Below are 20,072 nucleotides of genomic sequence, written 5' to 3'. Positions count from 1 at the left end.
TTCATAAAAAACTGAAATCTTAAGAGTTGTATCTTTTCATTATAAAAGTTGTGTCTCTTCATAAAAAATGAAATCTATTAATTTTAAGAGTTGTATCTTTTCACTATAAAAATTGTGTATTCCCAATTAATTCCAAAGGTTGTGTTATTTCATTAAAAAAAACTCAATCTTAAGAGTTGTATCTTTTCATTATAAAAGTCGTGTCTTTTCATAAAAAAATAGTTAAAATATCTCAATTTGTTTCTTTTTATAATTATTAGAATTTATATATATAATAGCAAACCAAAATTTTATACTCGGTGACATCTTCTTCTTTTATAGGAATTTTTTTTTTCAATTTAACGGTCAGATTTTTCTGTTTTTATGATATAAGGGATAAAAGATATTTTTGCTATGAATATTTATGTCATCAAGAAAATAATATTTGGCAACTCTTCTCTGAATAGTTTATTTTTCGAACAACACATTCCATTTAAAGTAACAAACATACCTTTTCATAGTTTTTAAAAAAGCGAGGAGCTACAATTCGATGGTCATAATTGTCTGTTTTTTTTTCCGAGGGTTTTAATTTTTTTTTCTTAAATTTCTTATGAGTTATGTCTTCTCGCAATTCCTCTGTAGAGAGTTTTCATCTCAAACAATACATACTTTCTTCTAGAGCAGTAAACGATGTACCTTTTCGGGTTTCTATATATTGAACTTTTTAAATCAGATTTTTTAAAATATATATATATATATATATTATATATATATATATGTATATAGTTTGTTTCTTTTTCTCTTGTCATACTGTTGTTCTTCTGGGTTTGCATTTATATTCATTTTTCATCTCATTTTCTATTCTTTTAGTCTTCCTTCCGTATTTTAAAATCGTGAAGGTATGTTTTTTGGTAGATTATTTAACTTTACTTAATATAGGAACCGTTAACTTAGTGTAGATTGGTTGCACAAATTTACATTAAAAAAAAGGTTAAATAGCAGAATTAGCAAATAATTTTTAAATAAAAAAATGAAATAAATAAATTATGAGATGCCACGTTATAACATCTTTCTTCTTCTCCCTTCTGTCGAATATCCCTTATTTCCAAGTAACAGCCCCATAATTGACTTGTTGATAATTGGAATCAATACAGTGAGTTTTAACACTGGTTTTTATGGCTTTTGAGAAGTAGAGAAAGGAATTAAAAGAGAGTTACAAAGCATCTCCCCCTTCATCGATGTGGTCATCGGCCGGCAAACGTTTTTTTCTTCTTGTTAGTTTGCAATTGAGTTTTTTGTCATATATTACTAAGTAATAATGTTGTATTAAAAGGTGTGTGTACGAGTCGTGACTTTAGATTGGATAGTTGTGTCTCTTAGGTTAAGAGTCATGTCTCTTCTTCACAACCTTTGATCTCTATATATAGATCAAAACATGATATGTAGAAATTACTGTGTGTGTATGTGAACAACAATAGATTAATAAATTTAATTTTCTTTCATACTGTTTCTCAGTCATGAAACAGAGCATGTCGTTACAAACGTAATTTGTTTTCTTCTATTTCACAAGTAAAACTTTTGTTCAGTTACAAAAAAAAAACAAGTAAAACTTTTGTATTGTTTTTTTCAAGAAGAAACAATCTATATTCTAACAACAATTCCTTCCGGCGAAGTCACCGCAACATTATAGACTTGGCATAAAGTGTTAATGAGTTATCTTTTAATTCATTTTCATATCTATTTTATATGCATTTAAAAATATTTAAATTGGCTAAAAATATTTTGATAATTTAATTTTGGATAATTTAGTTATTTTATAATATTATATTTGTATGAACCATTGCAACTAATAGTGATGGTAATATTTAGAGATGAATTATTACAACTATGATAATCTTGGAACTATTATTCATAGTGGTTTACTTTGGAATAATAAAGTATGGTTTATTTGTTTTTATAAAATGAGTTCCCGTGCGATATCGCACGGGGTTCCTTACCTAGTCTATACAAGAGCAATTCTCTCAAATAGATTTTTTTTTTTTTGAACTCAATTCTTTCAAATAGACATTTTTTAGTTTTTATCACAAAATAGATCTATATTCTAAAGAACAATATGCAATTAGATAAGCAATAATTCATACACCATAGGTAAACTAACCAAAATGCAAGAACATTCTACCACAGCTGAAAAGTACATAAAGACATTACTGTTTATAACATCAAAATTCAAATGATCTTAGCTTAGACAGACAACAACTAAGTTTATTTTTCGTTAAAGATTACAGCTGAATCTTATCTACAATAGCATGACTCTCCAATCACATTATGCCGTTCCTTAGATGATCATATAACACATCCGAGTCTTATTATTTTAGTATGTAATAGTAATTCAGTGTGTGATAATTTGTCGGATAACAAACACAAAATTGGATGATTTTGTTCAAAAACTAGAGTCAATAATTTCCAGAAAATAATATCTGACATCACATTTAGTCGACTTAAAGAGAAGAGAAGAGAAGACCAGAGCACCTATTTCAAATGTTTACAACTACTAGACTTTACATACAGCTACTTTCTTGAATTTGACATCAATCAATCAATCATAGAAACTTAAAAGCTTCACCGGCTCTGTACGACTAAGAGATCACAAGATAGACACACATATATAACAGAGAATTTTTGATCACTGTTATAGTAAAAATTCAATTCAACATTTAAATCTATAAATGTAACGTGTAATCATCAGCATACGATGAACAATTCCATAAATTGTGAAAATCAAGTGATGTCTACTTTTTGACAAGACTCAGAAACCAAAGCAAATAGACACAAATACCACAACATGGAAATTTTCAAGTCAACATATACAATTTAAAGGATCTAACATAGTAATCATCAGCGTAGAGATTTCACTTCACATGTTTAAAATGATCACCCAGGGTACGGACCATTAAAGAAAACATAATGTTCAAGTTGCAAAGAAAATACTACCACCATCTCTAGTCTTTCAGATATTTTGAATCTACAAGAGATACATCTATTTCATAAAATGAGAAACCTAATAGTAGATGCAAGCACCAAACTAAAGAGAATACTATAACTTGATCTACGACTCCAAGATCCATCTATCTTACAAGATGAGAAACCTTATAGCTCATACAAGCACCAAACTAACGAGAATACTAACACTGTCCATGTTTAGAACGATCATTCAGGGTTAGGAGGAGCATTGACACAAAAACAGAAACATTTGAAATTCAATGAAACTACCAACATAATCTGCAGGAGTCTCTCACCTACTTTGTTCTACAAGAGACTACAAGATACATCCATTTCAACAAATTAGAAACCTTATAATACATGCAATAGAGAGAGATTACACAAAAGCAGAAACATTCGAAATTCAATGAAATTAGCACCACAAATCTGCAGGAGGCTCTCACTTACTACAAGGTACATCCATTTCACAAAATGAGAGACCTTATAATGCATACAAGTACCAAACTATAAATAGTTTTATTAACACTATTTAGAATGATCAGTGAAGGTTAGGAGAATAACACAAAACAGAAACATTCGAAACTTAAGAAAACTACCACCACAATATGCAGGAGTGTCTCCCACCTACTTTGATCTACAAGAGCTCCAAGATACATTCATTTGACAAAATTAGAGACCTTATAATAAATGCAATAGAGATTACAACCACTGTAAACACAAAAAGTAATGCTCCAAAATCAAAATAGAAAATCTACCTGTTCATCAGTAGATATGTTAGGAATTAAAATTCTAGAATCTCACGGATGCTAGCTAAACCAATGATAGAAATGTTGAATAGTCAGCTTAAATGGAGCTTAGATATTCATTTCCAGTTTCTTTTACCTACGCATATATCACTTAGCTTTGTAAATTTTCGTAAGTAAAGAAACCCATTTATACAAGAGTAAAGTCAAGAAAAGCATATACCTGAGAAAAGCCTTTGCCTCAATGAGGATATGAGCAGTTTCTGAAGAACAAACCTAAACAGATGAAACTAATCTTTACTTCATGTTTGTGTCTCAATTTTCATAATTGTACCAACTAAATTACAAACAAGTTTGAAATGCACATACCTGTCAAAGAAATTTGCTACACTTGAAATCTTCTATGAGTCTCTAACAGTTTGAAGTAGCACATACATACCTGCAAAATTCAGAATTAATCAGTCTCTGCTTCACTTAAATGCCTCATTCTTACCTTGTGAATTTTACGTTGTGAGTGGTAAAGTAATGAATGTGTTATACATTCATAGTCTTTTTCTTATCTAACAAGTCGAATCTTTGGTCTAAAGACTTTCTATATTCCATTCATAGTCTCGGGTAACACTATTTGAGAACTTTTTTAAGTCTTAGATAGTGAAGCACAAAATCAGTTTTCAGTTCATTTGTCTCTGACTTAAGACTTGGTTTAAGTTGTTAGTCACTTTCCCCATCTAATAAGCCAAAAACCGACTCAATTTCGGTTCATCATAGTCTCTGTCTTAAGACTTGGTTTAGGCCGTTCAGTTGGTCGTTTTCTCCTTCCATCAAGCCAGAAACGAACTCAATTTTGGCTCATAGTCTCTGTCTTAAGACTTAGTTTAAGCCATCGGTCGTTTTCCCCTTCCATCAAGCCAAAAACAAACTCTATTTTGGCTCATAGTCTCTGTCTTAAGACTTAGTTTAAGCCAGTGGTCGTTTTCCATTTGTCTAAATACTTTGCCAAGGCTTGTGGTGAAGTAAGGAGTCTGTTTCTGATTCATATAACCTGTCTTAAACTCTTTTTCAGCTTTTGATCCTTCTCTGTCTAGCGGTTATTAAGCCTTATGATTATTGTTTTGGTTCATAGTTTCTGTTTAAGTCGTGTTTACCGTACAACAACTCAAACAACCATTGTCTTTGTGTAAGAATATTCTAAGCCGCATGTAGTTTTTTCCATCCAACAAGTAGTAGGTTTGTGTGCAATTAAACCGGTGGTCGTGTTTTTCCATCCACGGTTAGTCGTTTTTACATCCAGTTCATAGTCTTCATCTTGAAGACCTTTCATAAGCTGTGTGTAGCAAGAAACTCAATTTTTTTGGTCTATACTCTCTGTCTTAAGACTTGGTTTAAGCTGTTGTTGGTAGTTTTTCCCAACAATCAAGTCAAAACCAACTCAATGTTTGTTTCAAAATCTTTGTCTTAAGACTTGGATTAAGCCATTGTTTTCCATCCAACAAGTCAAAAACTGACATGTAGTCAGTCATCTGTCTGTTTTCATACTCTGTGTTTGTTTTCACACTCTCTCTGTCTTAAGAGTTGTGGTCAAGTATGTCTGTTTTTGATTCATATCACCTTGTCGTGATGTCGTTTTCACATCCAACTCATAATAGTCTTCATCTTTAAGACCTTTTATAAGCCCCTTAAGACGTTTCCAGAGCTGTTGGTCGTTCTTTCATCCAACAACTGCAGAAACTAATTCATAGGATTTGTCTATAAGATTTTGCAAGCCGAGGGTTCAATCACAATTTGTCTAAGCCGTTTGTTGTTTTTCTAAGCCGTGGGTACTGGTAAAGCAGGGAACCCGTTTCAATTCATAGTCTTTGCATTTAGACTTCGTTAAGACTAACCCCTAGTCTTTGTCTGAAAACATTCCTTAAGCCGTGGGTAGTTGTCAAGCAATAATTATGTTTGGCTTAAAGACTTCCATAAAGCCGTGGGTAGCTGTAGTATTGACTTCCATAAAGACTCTTCTCATAGAGTTGTTGTTGGCCAGATTCAGTCTTTGTCTAAAGACTTCACATAAGTTGTGTGTAGCAAGAATCTCAAAGTCTTTGTCTAAATTTTTTTCATAAGCCGTGGGTAATCTTTGTCTGAAAACATTCTTTAAGCCGTGGGTAGTCGTCAAGCAATAATTCTGTTTGGCTTTAAAACTTCCATAAAGACTCTTCTCATAGAGTTGTTGTTGGCCAGATTCAGTCTTTGTCTAAAGACTTTACATAAGCTGTGTGTAGCAAGAATCTCAAAGTCTTTGTCTAAATTTTTTTCATAAGCCATGGGTAGTCTTTGTCTGAAAACAAACATTCTTTAAGCCGTGGGTAGTCTTTGTCTGAAAACATTCTTTAAGCCGTGGGAAGTCGTCAAGCAATAATTCTGTTTGGCTTTAAGACTTCCATAAAGACTCTTCTCATAGAGTTGTTGTTGGCCAGATTCAGTCTCTGTCTAAAGACTTTACATAAGCTGTGTGTAGCAAGAATCTCAAAGTCTTTGTCTAAGAACTTTTCATAAGCCGTGGGTAGCAATATTTTCTAAAGCCTCTTAAATCAACTCATGGACTTTGTTTATAGACTTCATAAGCCGTGAGTAACTCATAGTCTTATGTCTAAAGACTTTATGTTGTAGTGTTGGCCAGATTCAGTCTTTGTCTAAAGACTTTACATAAGCTGTGTGTAGCAAGAATCTCAAAGTCTTTGTCTAAGAACTTTTCATAAGCCGTGGGTAGCAATATTTTCTAAAGCCTCTTAATCAACTCATGGACTTTGTCTAAAGACTTTATAAGCCGTGGGTAACTCATAGTCTATGTCTAAAGACTTTACGATGTACCGTTGGTCGTTTTATCCATCCCAACATTCATAGTCTTTTTGTGTCTAAAGACCTTTGTGCAAGCCACGGGACATTTGATCCATCCAAACATTCATAGTCTTTGTCTGCCTAAAGACATTGTTTTTTGCAAGCCATGGGTCGTTTGATCCATCCAACCTTTGTCTAAAAACTTTATTGAAAGCTCTGTCTAAAGACTTTTCTTAAGCCGTTTTTGTAAGCCGTGGGTACAGTCTCTGTCTAAAGACTTTTCTTAAGCCGTTTGTTTGATCCCGCCAAGCTTTGTCTAAAAACTTTATTGAAAGCTCTGTCTAAAGACTTTTCTTAAGCCGTTTTTGTAAGCCGTGGGTACAGTCTCTGTCTAAAGACTTTTCTTAAGCCGTTTGTTGTGTTTTGTAAGCCGTGGGTAACAAAATTCTGTCATACTTTCCATCGTTTACTTAGACATGCACTACCCACCAACCAATGGAGTTGTAGGACCCATGATTTCAAAAAAAAATTCAGGGTCTCGGCTTCACGCAACGGGACAATGTCCCCAAATAAGAATCTGACAAAACACTATTAGATTAGTGTCTGCTTTATGATCTTTTTGGGGTTTGATAGAACCAAAACAAAAGTAAGCAAGAATCGGCAGTGCGGTACCGAATCTCAAACTTGGAAACAAAACAGTAAAAGAGAAGGTAAAAGAGCTTATCTGTTTTACTGCTGCTACTTCTTTGCCTCCAATCCAAGATCCGATCTTATCTTCAATTGTTTCAGTGACTCTATCCAGAGGTATGATGTAATGGAATCTGTCAGCGATGGTTTCTCCACACAAACATACTGTAAACAAAAACAGAGAGAAAATATTACTTGTATGGTCAAAACAGGTGAAAGAACAAAACTTGGAACTCAAAACAAATCTGCAGTCTCAATATTGATTCCCTATGTCTATTCGCATGAACATAATCTTTTACTCTCACAAATACGCTACTAAGGAATCAACAATGGTGCTAGCACAAGAAAGAAATCAAATAGATCTGCGTATGTGTATATAATTATCTACCTCTCTATTCGCTTTATATAATCGATCTTTAAAATCTCGATATAGATAATATTCATAACTAAAACTCCAAATTAAAGCACAATCACGTTTTACAATAGATCAAAAAACTCTAGCGTAAGACAGAAAAGTACCTCAACGGGGGAGTCCACGAGTGAGTCAAGCGCTTCCATGTAGATTCAACATCACTGCAACAAATCAAATAACGAAGTTAGGAAACTTAAAACCCTAAAGCAAAATCGCGAAGACGATTACGAAACCCAACGGATTGCACGCGAACTCCAAACAAGATAACAACGGATCAAAATCAAATTCAGGATCTACAGATTAGATGAATCGAAAAAAGAAACTTACTGATCTAAGAATCTCACCAGTTCCTCGAAGAGAGAGAGAGAGAGAAACCTCCTCTGCTTTTATTATGTGCATCGTTGCGTCTTTGTTAGCAATAATTTTCTAACGGATACATTTACGGTTTACTAACAAATTACGATCAAACACCAAACCAAACCGGTTTAAAATCCATCAGATACTTCCTGCATTTCCCGGTTATAGCACACGATTTAACTTTTCCATCGACTGTCCAACATATTAGATGGGCTACAAGAAAGCCCACTAAATCAATTTATTCAAATTTCAAAATCTAAAATTCGACACTTTCTCTTAGGCTCTCCGTCGGTATCATCTCACAACGTTTCACCTCTGCGAATCTTGAACACTCTTTCCCTCGTCAATGGCGAATTCAAACTCATACCTTACCACACCCACTAAAACCCCGTCTTCACGTAGAAACAATCAGTCTAATTCGAAGATGCAATCTCACTCCCAGGATCCGGCCACTTCGGAGTCTAGGTCACGGTTCGAAGCCTACAACCGTCTCCAAGCAGCCGCCGTCGCTTTCGGTGAGAAACTTCCGATACCGGAGATCGTAGCCATCGGTGGTCAATCAGACGGCAAAAGCTCTCTTCTCGAAGCTCTCCTAGGGTTCCGATTCAACGTCCGCGAGGTCGAAATGGGGACGCGCCGTCCTCTGATTCTCCAGATGGTCCACGATGTATCTGCGTTAGAGCCGCGGTGTAGATTCCAGGTAACTATCATCTTTCGATTGGCTTTGGTTGAGATGAATGGTGTTGAGTTTTGGATTTTGTTTAGGATGAAGATTCGGAAGAGTATGGAAGTCCGATTGTTTCGGCTACAGCAGTAGCGGATGTGATTAGGTCTAGAACGGAGGCGCTTTTGAGGAAGACGAAGACTGCAGTTTCGCCAAAGCCGATTGTGATGAGAGCTGAGTATGCTCATTCTCCCAATCTCACCATCATCGATACTCCTGGCTTTGTTCTTAAGGTAACACTCTAGCTCTCTCTCTGGAGGATTGAGATTTTGATTTTCGGTTAAGCTCGGTTCGGTAGATTAATAACAAATTCGGTTTTGTGTGTGCAGGCAAAGAAAGGAGAGCCTGAGACCACACCTGATGAAATTCTATCGATGGTCAAGTCACTGGCTTCTCCTCCACATCGCATCCTCTTGTTCCTTCAGCAGAGTAGTGTGGAGTGGTGCTCTTCTCTGTGGCTTGATGCTGTTCGTGAGATTGACTCAAGCTTCCGGAGGACGATTGTTGTTGTCTCCAAGTTTGATAATCGCCTCAAGGTACTAGAGTGTTTGAACACACAATCACTTAAGTTGATGTTTCTTTTTACTAATTTGAGTTTCCGCAGGAGTTTAATGATCGTGGTGAGGTTGATCGTTACCTCAGTGCTAGTGGGTACCTTGGGGAGAACACTCGTCCTTACTTTGTGGCCTTGCCTAAAGACAGGAGCACTGTCTCAAACGATGAGTTTCGCAGACAGATATCTCAGGTGGACATGGACGTTATAAGGCATTTGCGTGAGGGTGTCAAGGGAGGATTTGATGAAGAAAAGTTCCGTTCTCATATTGGTTTTGGGTCTTTAAGAGATTTCTTAGAGTCTGAGCTTCAGAAGAGGTACAAGGACGCTGCTCCAGCAACACTAGCTTTGCTTGAACAGCGATGCTCTGAGGTAACTGATGATATGCTGAGAATGGATATGAAGATTCAGGCTACTTCTGATGTTGCTCATCTCAGAAAAGCTGCAATGCTATATATGGCTTCTATTAGCAATCATGTGGTGAGTAAATTGTAAATGTACAGTTTTTAAGTCTTTCGTAAATGAGTTGAAAATAACATTGTTTTGCTTTGGTTTGTTAAGGGAGCTTTGATTGATGGAGCTGCAAATCCAGCACCTGAGCAATGGGGGAAAACAACCGAAGAAGAACGTGGCGAGAGTGGTATTGGAAGCTGGCCCGGCGTGTGTCTGGATATTAAGCCGCCTAATGCTGTTCTTAGACTCTATGGAGGAGCCGCTTTTGAAAGAGTCATTCACGAGTTCCGCTGTGCTGCCTACTCCATCGAGTGCCCTCCAGTGTCAAGAGAGAAGGTACACTTCATCTGTAAAACAACATTTTTATACTTTCCATATAAACTCAAAGTTAGCCTCAATTTTTCAGGTAGCAAACATTCTGCTAGCTCATGCTGGGCGGGGAGGTGGTAGAGGAGTAACAGAAGCTTCAGCAGAGATTGCTAGAACCGCAGCACGGTCGTGGCTCGCTCCTCTTCTGGACACAGCCTGTGACAGGCTTGCCTTTGTGCTAGGAAGTCTCTTTGAAATTGCTCTCGAAAGAAACCTGAACCAAAACTCAGAATGTAAGAATACGATCCTTGATTTTCTAAAAACTCATAGATCCCCTGCATCTCATGAAGTTTCTTTGATAGCAGATGAGAAGAAAGCTGAAAATATGGATGGATACGTTGGTTTTCATGCTGCTCTACGGAACTGTTACAGTCGTTTCGTGAAGAATCTTGCGAAACAGTGCAAGCAACTAGTAAGACACCATCTTGATTCGGTGACGAGCCCATACTCCATGGCCTGCTATGAGAGTGACTACCACCAAGGAGGAGCTTTTGGCTCTTATTACAAACCTAACCAAGCCTCTGGTATTGGTTCGTTTTGCTTCGAGCTCTCTGATACAGGGCGTGATGAGCCAATGAAAGATCAAGAAAACATTCCTCCTGAGAAGAGTAAGGCCCAAGAGACAACACCAGGGAAAGGAGAGGAAACACATATAACAGTCCCTGAGACACCATCACCAGACCAGCCATGTGAGATAGGATATGGTTTGGTAAAGAAAGAGATTGGCAATGGTCATCATCATGATGGTGGTGGAGCCAGAAAAAGAGTGGCGAGAATGGGAGGAAACAGGAACATACAGCCACTTAGGATTCAGAACGGAGAAGGTGGGCTTCTGTTTGGTACCATGGAAAATGGAATGAAATCAAGCTCTGCTTACACTGAGATATGTTCATCAGCTGCACAACATTTTGCTAGAATACGTGAAGTTCTTGTGGAAAGAAGCGTAACGTCGACCCTAAACTCAGGGTTTCTAACACCTTGGTAAGTTCTACTTGTTTCATGCTGAAGAAGACATCGTTTGCGTCTGGTTTGATTTGAGTTTGACTTAAAATTGATTGTTTTGTGATTGCAGCCGAGACAGGCTAGTGGTTGCACTTGGTGTGGATTTGTTTGCAGTAAACGATGAGAAGTTCATGGACATGTTCGTTGCACCTGGAGCTATTGATGTGCTGCAAAACGAACGTCAACAGCTTCAGAAACGTCAGAAAATTCTTCAGTCTTGCTTGACTGAGTTCAAAACCGTGTCTCGTTCATTGTAATGGAAATGAATGATCATTTGTTTCTAACGATGTTCCTTTTCTCTGTAAACACGTGATATTCTTCTTGAAATGACAAAATTGAGGTTGTTGTTTTTTGTTTGTTCTGTAATAACCAAAAAAAAACACAAGAATCAAATGCTTTGGTGTTGTTTTTTGTTTGTCAAAGTGTATTATTATGACGTAAGAAATGAGAAGAGGGAGAATAGAGTTATAAGCTGGATCGCATAAATAGAAACAATCTTTGAAGAAATAAATGACATTCCCATAAACGAAGAGACAAATCTTGTTCCTCGTCTGTTATTAGAAAGTAATATTATAATCTATATTAAGGATTAATCATATCAATGATTGATTTAGGAATCTCTAGGGTTAAGAAATGTAGAATATTTTCACTAACTCTCTTTGTAAAGCCCTAGTCTAAGGCCTTAATTGGTAAGATATTAGCAGTATCATTATCATTATGCTCTACATTATCCAATCAACAATTGTTAGAAAAGCATTTAGAAAAATATTTACTAAATATTAATGCTTTCCAAATGTTTAATGTAGGCAGTAAGCGCAATCATGAATAGAGACAATCAAAACATAAATCTTTATTTGTATTTAGCTCATGGATCTAAACACCCTAACACCCTAGACTAAGCAAGATGACTACTCAGCCATACTTACTGAGAACACAGAGATAACAGATGAAGAAAACATGCGGAATCAATAAAATAAAAGAGATAGAGTTCAGGATTCTTCTCAAGAGTGTAGAGATCCTTCTCCCTTTACAATAAGCAAATCCAACAATGGAGTTTTTGGGTCTGGTTCCTCTCTGTAAACTAGCATAGAATGATAAGGAAAAACAGAAAAAGAAGATATATCAAAGCCACAGGCGGCTCGGAGAGAAAATAGAGAGATTAGGGCAAATTCCGAAATATGTTGTAGTTTTCTTAAAAATCTCTGCCGCTGGAACAGACACTCGGAACAGTCATTCGGGTTTCTCCGCTATCCGGAACAGGTCAAGACTGTTATGCTTGAAAATCACCAAATTGCACTGTTTTCTGCCTCTTTTGTTCCAGCTGGTCCATCTCCCATCCAATGCAACTCCAGACCTATAATGACTCGAAAAAGACTAGGAAGACTCGATAAAGACTTGAAAACCAATTGAAAAGCATATATACAAGATGTATAAAACACCATATATCACTTACCTTTCTGCAAAAAAATTGTTACTGTAGGTGTTCCAAGCAGAAATACCTGAAAGAGGAAGTAAGACAGTTGGCAAGCCACAATCATGTCATCGTAAAATTGGTTAGTATCCTCCTAGTATGAGTTTAAATTTAAAATAAGTCATGTCGTCCTCGTTTAGAAAACTCTTTAACCAAAACATGCATCAACTTCTGCATCATATACAATAATTAATTCAAGAGAAATTATGTTAAAATAACAACATTTAATCAAGAAATAACAAAATATCATCTACCTCATATCCAGCCAGAACACATATATCAAACTGGAAATCTTTAAAACAGCTTATTAAATAAAAGAACATGAGCAAACCCCATATCTTCAAAATGAATTTGAAGAAATTAAAATATTATTTCCACTCGCTTTAGTCAAATACATGCAAAAGGGATTCAATTATATGTGTATTTTGATTTAATACATATTGATAACCTTTATCAAGAACCAGTATTAGATTCACCAATACTTATGTTATTAAGAGATAAAACTTTGTTAAAGTTTGAAGATTCGCTCATTGTAGCAGTGCTATCTACATTTTACAACGGGGTAGTCTATTTTAATTGCGCTCCTAATTTTCAAGTAAGCTTATATGATCCAACTATACTCAAACTCTAACATTAAATCTTCATTTACCAGAAACTAAATTCCAAAATGAACGACATAGATATTTGTTACTCTATTGAATTTATTTTAAACTTCAACTTTTGAATTTAACCCAAGATGTTTATCACAAGATGATAAAGGAGAAACAACAATTTTATCTGTTCATAGTAAAGATGATCTAACAACTACATACATATGTACACAATTAAAAAGGGATGAAATAACTATTCCAGATCAATGGAAATTTGAAATTACTCAACCTCCTGGAAAGTTTGAACAATATTTCAAAAATAATTGAACGAATGGATAGAAAAATATTACTACAATTCGGGTCATATATAAAATCCACTTCTACCCAGAGTTAGTTCATATCATTCATGAGCTTCGATTTCAGAATATCATACCGATCAATTTAGTGCAGATTCGAAAACAGAAAATGTAAACCAAAGTATTAAACAAGAAAATTCAATTAAATTTAAAGTACCCATAGATGAACCTGAACAAGGTATGTATCTACACCAATACATTTAAATATTTAAATGTCATTACAATAAATTTGAAATTGACAAACAATATATCAAAGGCAACTTTTATTCAAAAGAAAATGAAGAAAAACATAACTGGTATTTCAAAACATTCTCTAAGCAGAAAACTACTTAATTTAGAATTTTTTTATAATTGCATAATATTAAAATAAATATATATATTCCATTTTACATCATTTTAAACATATTTAATCACACATAATATCAATTATCTATTTAAAATTAATACAAGTTCATCTTTCAGTCAAATATGGGAACAAGTAGATGTTAATAATATTAAATCAATTCATCCACCACTAAAATATTTTAAAATAAATACTTTAAATCGACAAATAATAGCCACATCTTTTAAAACCAGAGCTAATAAATATGATAAAGACTCTGTAATTCTACAAGATATTTAATCATATATTAACAAAATAATTACCAAAGTAAATTATTAAATACAATTTCTAAACAATTAGAAAACACAGAAAATAAAATAAATGCCAATTAAAATAACAACTGGATCAATTTAACCAAAGTAATCAACATCCATTTTCATTTGTAACCATACCAATCTTTAAGCCGATAACTAGACAAATCAAATTTCATGAGAATGAAATTTTAGATCAATTTCTACAAATTTTGATAAATTAAACAAAAATAAATAAATGGATATTATAGATGCAGATGATAATGATTCTATTCAAACATCCTCACAATCAGAAAAAATAATCAAGAAACTAATTGAATAAAAAATAAAATCTATAAAATGTTATTATCGACGACATACTCAACCTGATCTATTATTTGAAAAATACCATAAATATACTAATAATGTATAAACTGGAGATGATATATATGAATGGAATATTGATGGACGTTGAGAATATAAAATAATGAACTTAATTCAAGAAACGAGGAAGGCCGCTATAACATTTAAAGTTAGAGATAATTCTAATAAACAAGCATATGTTATGCTAGTAACATGATATAATGAAGCATTAAACAATTGGTGGGATAATTCACTAGATACAGGTATCCAAAATTCAATAATAAACCATGTTGAAATAAGAAGAATAGAAGAAGAAAATGGTCTTTACAAGGAAATAAACCATGTTGAGAGAGGTGGTATTCATAGTAGAAGATGCATGCTGAGTGCTTCAATACGTCTCTCTTTCTTAGTGATGCCGACACTTCGAATCGTGGTTGATACTTGAATGGGAATATTGTCTTTAAGTGATACATGATGTGAAGTCTACTCGATACTTCCAGACACTAAGTATTAACCTTTTAAAAGGGTACTTACCGAGGTCGAGAGTTGCTAAGGCTTAAGTCTAAAAGAAGAGAGGCGCTAAATGTCGAGTATAAACTCGTTTTATTGAGTTTGGATTAAAGTACAAATTTTAATATATCAATTACAAAAGTAGATTTTAAAACTTTAAAAGCTTGAAATCTGAAAACTTTAATTGCTTGTGTCTCTCTTATATCCCTCTCTTCATTGATAAAAGAGATATTTATCGTAGAAGATGCATGTTGAGTGCTTTAATATGTGTTTTTTTCTGAGTGGTGTCGACACTTTGAGTGGTGGTTGATAGAGAATCTTGTCTTTTAATTACACTTGGTTGCATAAGTTTTCTCGTAGGTTCCATTTGTTTGTCATCATGATTCTTGGTAGTAGTTTTCGTATTTGTACAAATATATTCTATTTATTATTTTGTAGAAACAAACAGTAATATACACCAAAGTAATATACACCAATAATAAAATACACAGATGACAAAAAACAACTAATCAAATATCATTCAAAGAAGAAAAAAAATATAAACCAATAAATGCACAAAAATTAGTCTGTTAAAATTGTAAAAGAGCTGGACATAGATTCACATAATGCAAGATGAAAAAGAAAATAAACGAAATATTCCAAAATAAACCAGATATTCAAGAAATAAAAACTAAATTATTAATATTAGAATTTGAATTATCAGAAGAAACTGATAGTGATTATTAGTTTCAAAATGATATATATGTATATATCACAATATTAACTTGTGTTTCGTAGTTTGATATCAACAAACCATATCTACTACAACCCTGAAAATATAATACATATAGTAAAAACTCTATAAATTAATATTCAATAATTAACTAAAAGTTTTATTTTCAAACTAAATTACTATAAGATTTGACAATACAATTAAAAAAAAAAACAAAATTGAAAACTTTTAAATATATACATGGTTCCATTAAAATTATAAATTCATAATTGCTTATATACAATTTACAGACAATTTATATAAACATAAGAAAATATTTTAATGTTTATTTTAAAAATAAATTCATCTATGTCTTTTCATTTCAATATTTTATGTATTTTTCATATTAAAACTAAAAATCATTTATATTTTATGAAATGTAATTCTCATATTTTAAATATCAAATAATCTAACAAAAGAGACGAAATCCAAATTTACAAAATTTTATTGGTATATATTGTTGTGAAAATCAAATTTTCTTCCTTTCTAAGAAATTGAAAATAAAAACTATATAAATACAATCTAAAAGAATCTTTAAACTGATAACTCTATAAATAAATAAATTATCATAATTATAAAATTATTAATTTATATAGTTTTAATGTATATGTAAAATGGCTCTATACATTGTGAATAATTAAAAAAAAATAGCAAGCCATAGAACTATTTTTTTTTAATAGAACCATAGAACCATTTCCATAGAACTAGGTGTTTTCCTGCACCATGTGCAGTAAAAAAAATTAAAATATTTTTTAACAGATAAATATAAATTATATTTTAAAATAAAATTTTATTAATATTTTAAATTTTCTTTTTCATATCAACATTTTAATATAAGTTTTATTTAATTAAATATAAAATTAATATTTAAGAATATGCATGTATATATTTGAAATTATAATCCTAGATAGATTTTTCTATCTATTTATTTTAATTAAACATATTAAATAGATTTGTAAGAGTTGTGTAATTACCAAAAATTAAAATTAAACAATATTTATAAAATTTGTAGATATATAAGAAAATAATGATTTTACGATTAAATGTTTCTAATTTTCTATAAAAATTGTATACAATTTTGAAAATTTTAGTAATAAAATTGTATAATTTGAAAATATATAATTAAATTATATTTCGAAATTTATAGTACCATATTTGAATATATTTATTTTAATAATAATTTATGAGTTATTCCTATATTTTAAAAAAAATTCCAAAAATATAAATTGACATTAAATGTAATATATGAGTTAGTACCATATTTTGAAAAGTTTACCAAAAATATAAATTAACATTAAATACAATTGTCCATGTCATATTAAGCTATAAGATATGTCATCAATTTCAGTAGTCATGTCATATTTGTTTTGTGAAATTGATTGTAGAAAAAACATGTGGCAAAATCAATTCGCAAATATAGTCTAGGGGATTTAATCATTTATAAAAAATTCAAAAAATTTTTTTTGAAAAAAGTTATTTTATATTTAGCGTTAACCATATACATAATTTTGTTTTCTTGGCAAATCCAAACAGATCCTGATACGTGGCATAATATAATTGATATGAGCAAAACATATATAGTTTGAATTCTTAAAGAAAACAAAGGCATCTTTTGATATATTGGAGTGTTGGGTTACGGTCCTACGGATAGTTACGTCCATTTTGTTTGGTAACGTCTAAAGAACGACGCGGGGGAACAAAGGAAATCATGCAGAGAAGAATCTTTACTAAAAGGATCCAACCATTTAAAAAAAAAACGTTTGAATGCCTGCAACATGCACAGTAGGCCTGCGGCTATTACCCAAACCGAACCGACCCGAAAAGTTTGGTGTTCGGTTAGAAAGTTCGGGTCGGAAACTAGAAAAAGTTTGGTTTTTGGTTTTGCTCGGTTAATTCGGTTTTCTAAAAAAAAATTCAAACAACACCAATCCTAACTGAAATTCTGAACCAACATCCGAATCAAAATAACCGAATTAACCAAAGAAATTAGTAAAAAAATTTCAAAATAAGTAAATTTGAACTGAAAATTAACTAAACTAACCGCATAACCAAAAACTTCGGTAAAATTTTTGAAATCAAATTAACCAAAACTGAACCAAATTTTTTCGTTTTACTTTGGTAAAATTTCAACTGACCCAAACGAACTGAATTTTGAACTAACCACCCGAACTAACCGAATAAACCAAACCCACGTGCCTAATGCAGATATCAACCCCATGGACTCTTCTATATGACTGAGATCCAATCAAATAAATAAATTATTCAGTTGTCATATATTCTTATGTTGGTGGATTTAAAAGATCTTCTTTTCGGGGTGTCACATTCTGGAATCTTTGTTTTTTACTATTCTTTTTAGATAGTCCAAAACTTGAATGTCAAACATTTTACTAGTCAAATGCAACATTGGTTTTTCTGGTCAGCAGCAAAAAGATTAACAGGAGCATCATGGCCATGGGTGGTCCGAAACGAGAATGGCCAACTCCTCATGCACAGCTGAAGGTCATATACTCAGGTTGATTCTATAATATTGGCCAAAATGAAGAGTTGGAAATGGACACTTGAAAATATGAGAAGTCTGGTTTTGCTTTGTTATTTTATTAGCAGGATGCTTTGCTCTGCTCTTATGTGAAGCTTATTTTGTGGTTGAACTTTGGATTGTTTGCATGAGTATGAATGAATTTATATAGAGGAAAAAAAACATTTTACTAGAGAAGCTTTCTAGGGAATTACTTTTATATTAAAATTTCATTTCCAACCAAAGAAAATCAAATGAACGTTAACATATAACGAACCATTATTGTTATTTATTACTCCCTCCGTTTCAAATTAGATGATGTTTTCAAATTTCAATACAATTTTTTTTAATTTTATATGATATATAATTCTTTATATTCTTCAGTTTATTTATCTATTGGTTTAAATATGGTTAGATGTATAGTTAACGATGTTTTTATTTTAAAAATATTAAATATTAAATATTTATTAATTTTATGCACAAATCTAAAACGATACCTAAAATGAAACAGATGAATATTATCTTTTTTTGTGCAACGGATGAATATTATCTATTGGTTATACAGTGTCCTTGTGAAGGAGATGTGACAAGTGGACAAATAGAGTCCATTAATACCACAATTAATCATTTTCACTAAACCAAAAATGAACCAATCAGTTATACTCTTTTTTCGTTTCATAAAGAATGTCACTTTAACATTTTTTATACAGACTAAAAAATGATTAAAATGTATTTATATTTTTATTAATAACACATATTTGACTAATTCTATTTGAGATAAATAAAATTATTTATAAGATCAATGCAGTTTACAATTAATATTAAGCAGAAATTAAATAGAATTTGCTTTGAAATTCTAAAATGATATTTTTGTGTAACAAGAAAAAATGTTAAAATGCCATTTTTTAAGAAACAGAGAGTGTGTATGCTTTTAAAACCAAGCTAACTCAAACCGAATCCAAATTTCATCATTGAATTACATATACTTTTATTTGTTTACCAGATAAACTACAATTCTAACCGAATAATTAATCATCTAACCAGACCAAACCAAACCGGAAACTCATAGAGACAAGTTTACATGTTCAGTTCTGTAGAAACAACAAATGCAGCTTTTGCAAAATAAAACAAAAAAACTAAGTTCCGTCTGGGAGAGAGTACAATGTGGCATGTGAAACCTTTGTGTCTTGTCTCTTTCACTAACCAGTAATTAGTATTCCAGTTTCAGTCAGATATATAATTCAACACCAAGAAAACAAAAGTTCAACTGTAAAAAAGATGATGACAAAGTTTATCAGTCAACCGGTGAAAGAGTAAGTAAAACAACTTATCTGTTTGCTACTACTTCTTTAGCTGTTCAACTCAAAGATTCAAAGTTACATTCATTTGTTTCAGTGACTCTATTAATTCATAGTTATGAGGTAGTTAGTGGAATCTGTCAGCGATGAATCCTCCACAACACAACACACTGTTAAAAAATCTAAACTGAGAGATATTGTTACTTTTAAGCAGGTAAAAATAACCTTAAACTCAAAACAAAAATTGATCCAAAAAAAAAAACTCAAAACAAATCTCTTTCAGGTTCAAGATGTCTGTTTGGATCAACCTTTTAATTAAAGTAATCTCATTGTTCTATATTCATCTCTCAATCCGTAATTCCCCACTTCTACAAAGAATCTAATTATATAAAGAAGAGTTGATTCTCTCCTGGTGAAGCCACATGGGATTCCATGTCACAAATTCGAGTTCTGTGCGGTTGACACGTGTCCAGTTTTATCAAAACGCAGTGATTCATTAACTTG

General features: G+C 32.6%; 1 protein-coding gene and 2 long non-coding RNA genes across 4 annotated transcripts; 2 read left to right on the top strand and 1 right to left on the bottom strand.

The window, feature by feature from the left end:
* The first annotated feature begins 8,273 nt into the window (after nt 1-8,273).
* LOC111212481 (dynamin-related protein 5A) lies at nt 8,274-11,451 on the top strand. Of its 2 annotated transcripts, none has more exons than XM_048772240.1 (8): nt 8,274-8,701; nt 8,767-8,958; nt 9,055-9,261; nt 9,330-9,758; nt 9,840-10,067; nt 10,138-10,333; nt 10,403-11,081; nt 11,173-11,451. In XM_048772240.1, the coding sequence occupies exons 1-8, from the start codon at nt 8,348-8,350 to the stop codon at nt 11,357-11,359; spliced, it is 2,472 nt and encodes an 823-aa protein (XP_048628197.1). In that variant the 5' UTR covers nt 8,274-8,347; the 3' UTR covers nt 11,360-11,451. The 2 variants fall into 2 exon arrangements, with proteins under 2 accessions (XP_048628197.1, XP_048628198.1); XM_048772241.1 differs by having other exon boundaries at nt 8,280-8,701; nt 10,406-11,081.
* A 30-nt stretch (nt 11,452-11,481) lies between these two features.
* Nucleotides 11,482-15,243, bottom strand: LOC111212484. Its single transcript, XR_002662985.2, has 3 exons — nt 14,823-15,243; nt 12,556-12,601; nt 11,482-12,456 (listed from the first exon to the last, which is right to left on the bottom strand). It is a non-coding gene; the product is annotated as an uncharacterized LOC111212484 (long non-coding RNA).
* On the top strand, nt 12,467-18,468 carry LOC125597636. The gene is made up of 2 exons (XR_007331862.1): nt 12,467-12,655; nt 18,179-18,468. It is a non-coding gene; the product is annotated as an uncharacterized LOC125597636 (long non-coding RNA).
* The last annotated feature ends 1,604 nt before the right edge of the window (nt 18,469-20,072 follow it).

The sequence above is a fragment of the Brassica napus genome, unplaced genomic scaffold (genome assembly GCF_020379485.1).
Source record: "Brassica napus cultivar Da-Ae unplaced genomic scaffold, Da-Ae ScsIHWf_1507;HRSCAF=2103, whole genome shotgun sequence".
In the NCBI taxonomy this organism is placed as follows: Eukaryota; Viridiplantae; Streptophyta; class Magnoliopsida; order Brassicales; family Brassicaceae; genus Brassica; species Brassica napus.
The sequence above is the reverse complement of the archived record's forward strand: the minus strand, read 5'-3'. Positions and strand labels throughout refer to the sequence as shown.

Coding starts and splice junctions, on each gene's coding strand:
- LOC111212481 (XM_048772240.1), top strand. CDS start 8,348: ATGGCGAATTCAAACTCATACCTTACCACACCCACTAAAACCCCGTCT. Junction 10,334..10,402: donor CCTGAACCAAAACTCAGAAT/GTAAGAATACGA, acceptor TTTCTTTGATAG/CAGATGAGAAGAAAGCTGAA. Junction 11,082..11,172: donor TCAGGGTTTCTAACACCTTG/GTAAGTTCTACT, acceptor TTGTGATTGCAG/CCGAGACAGGCTAGTGGTTG.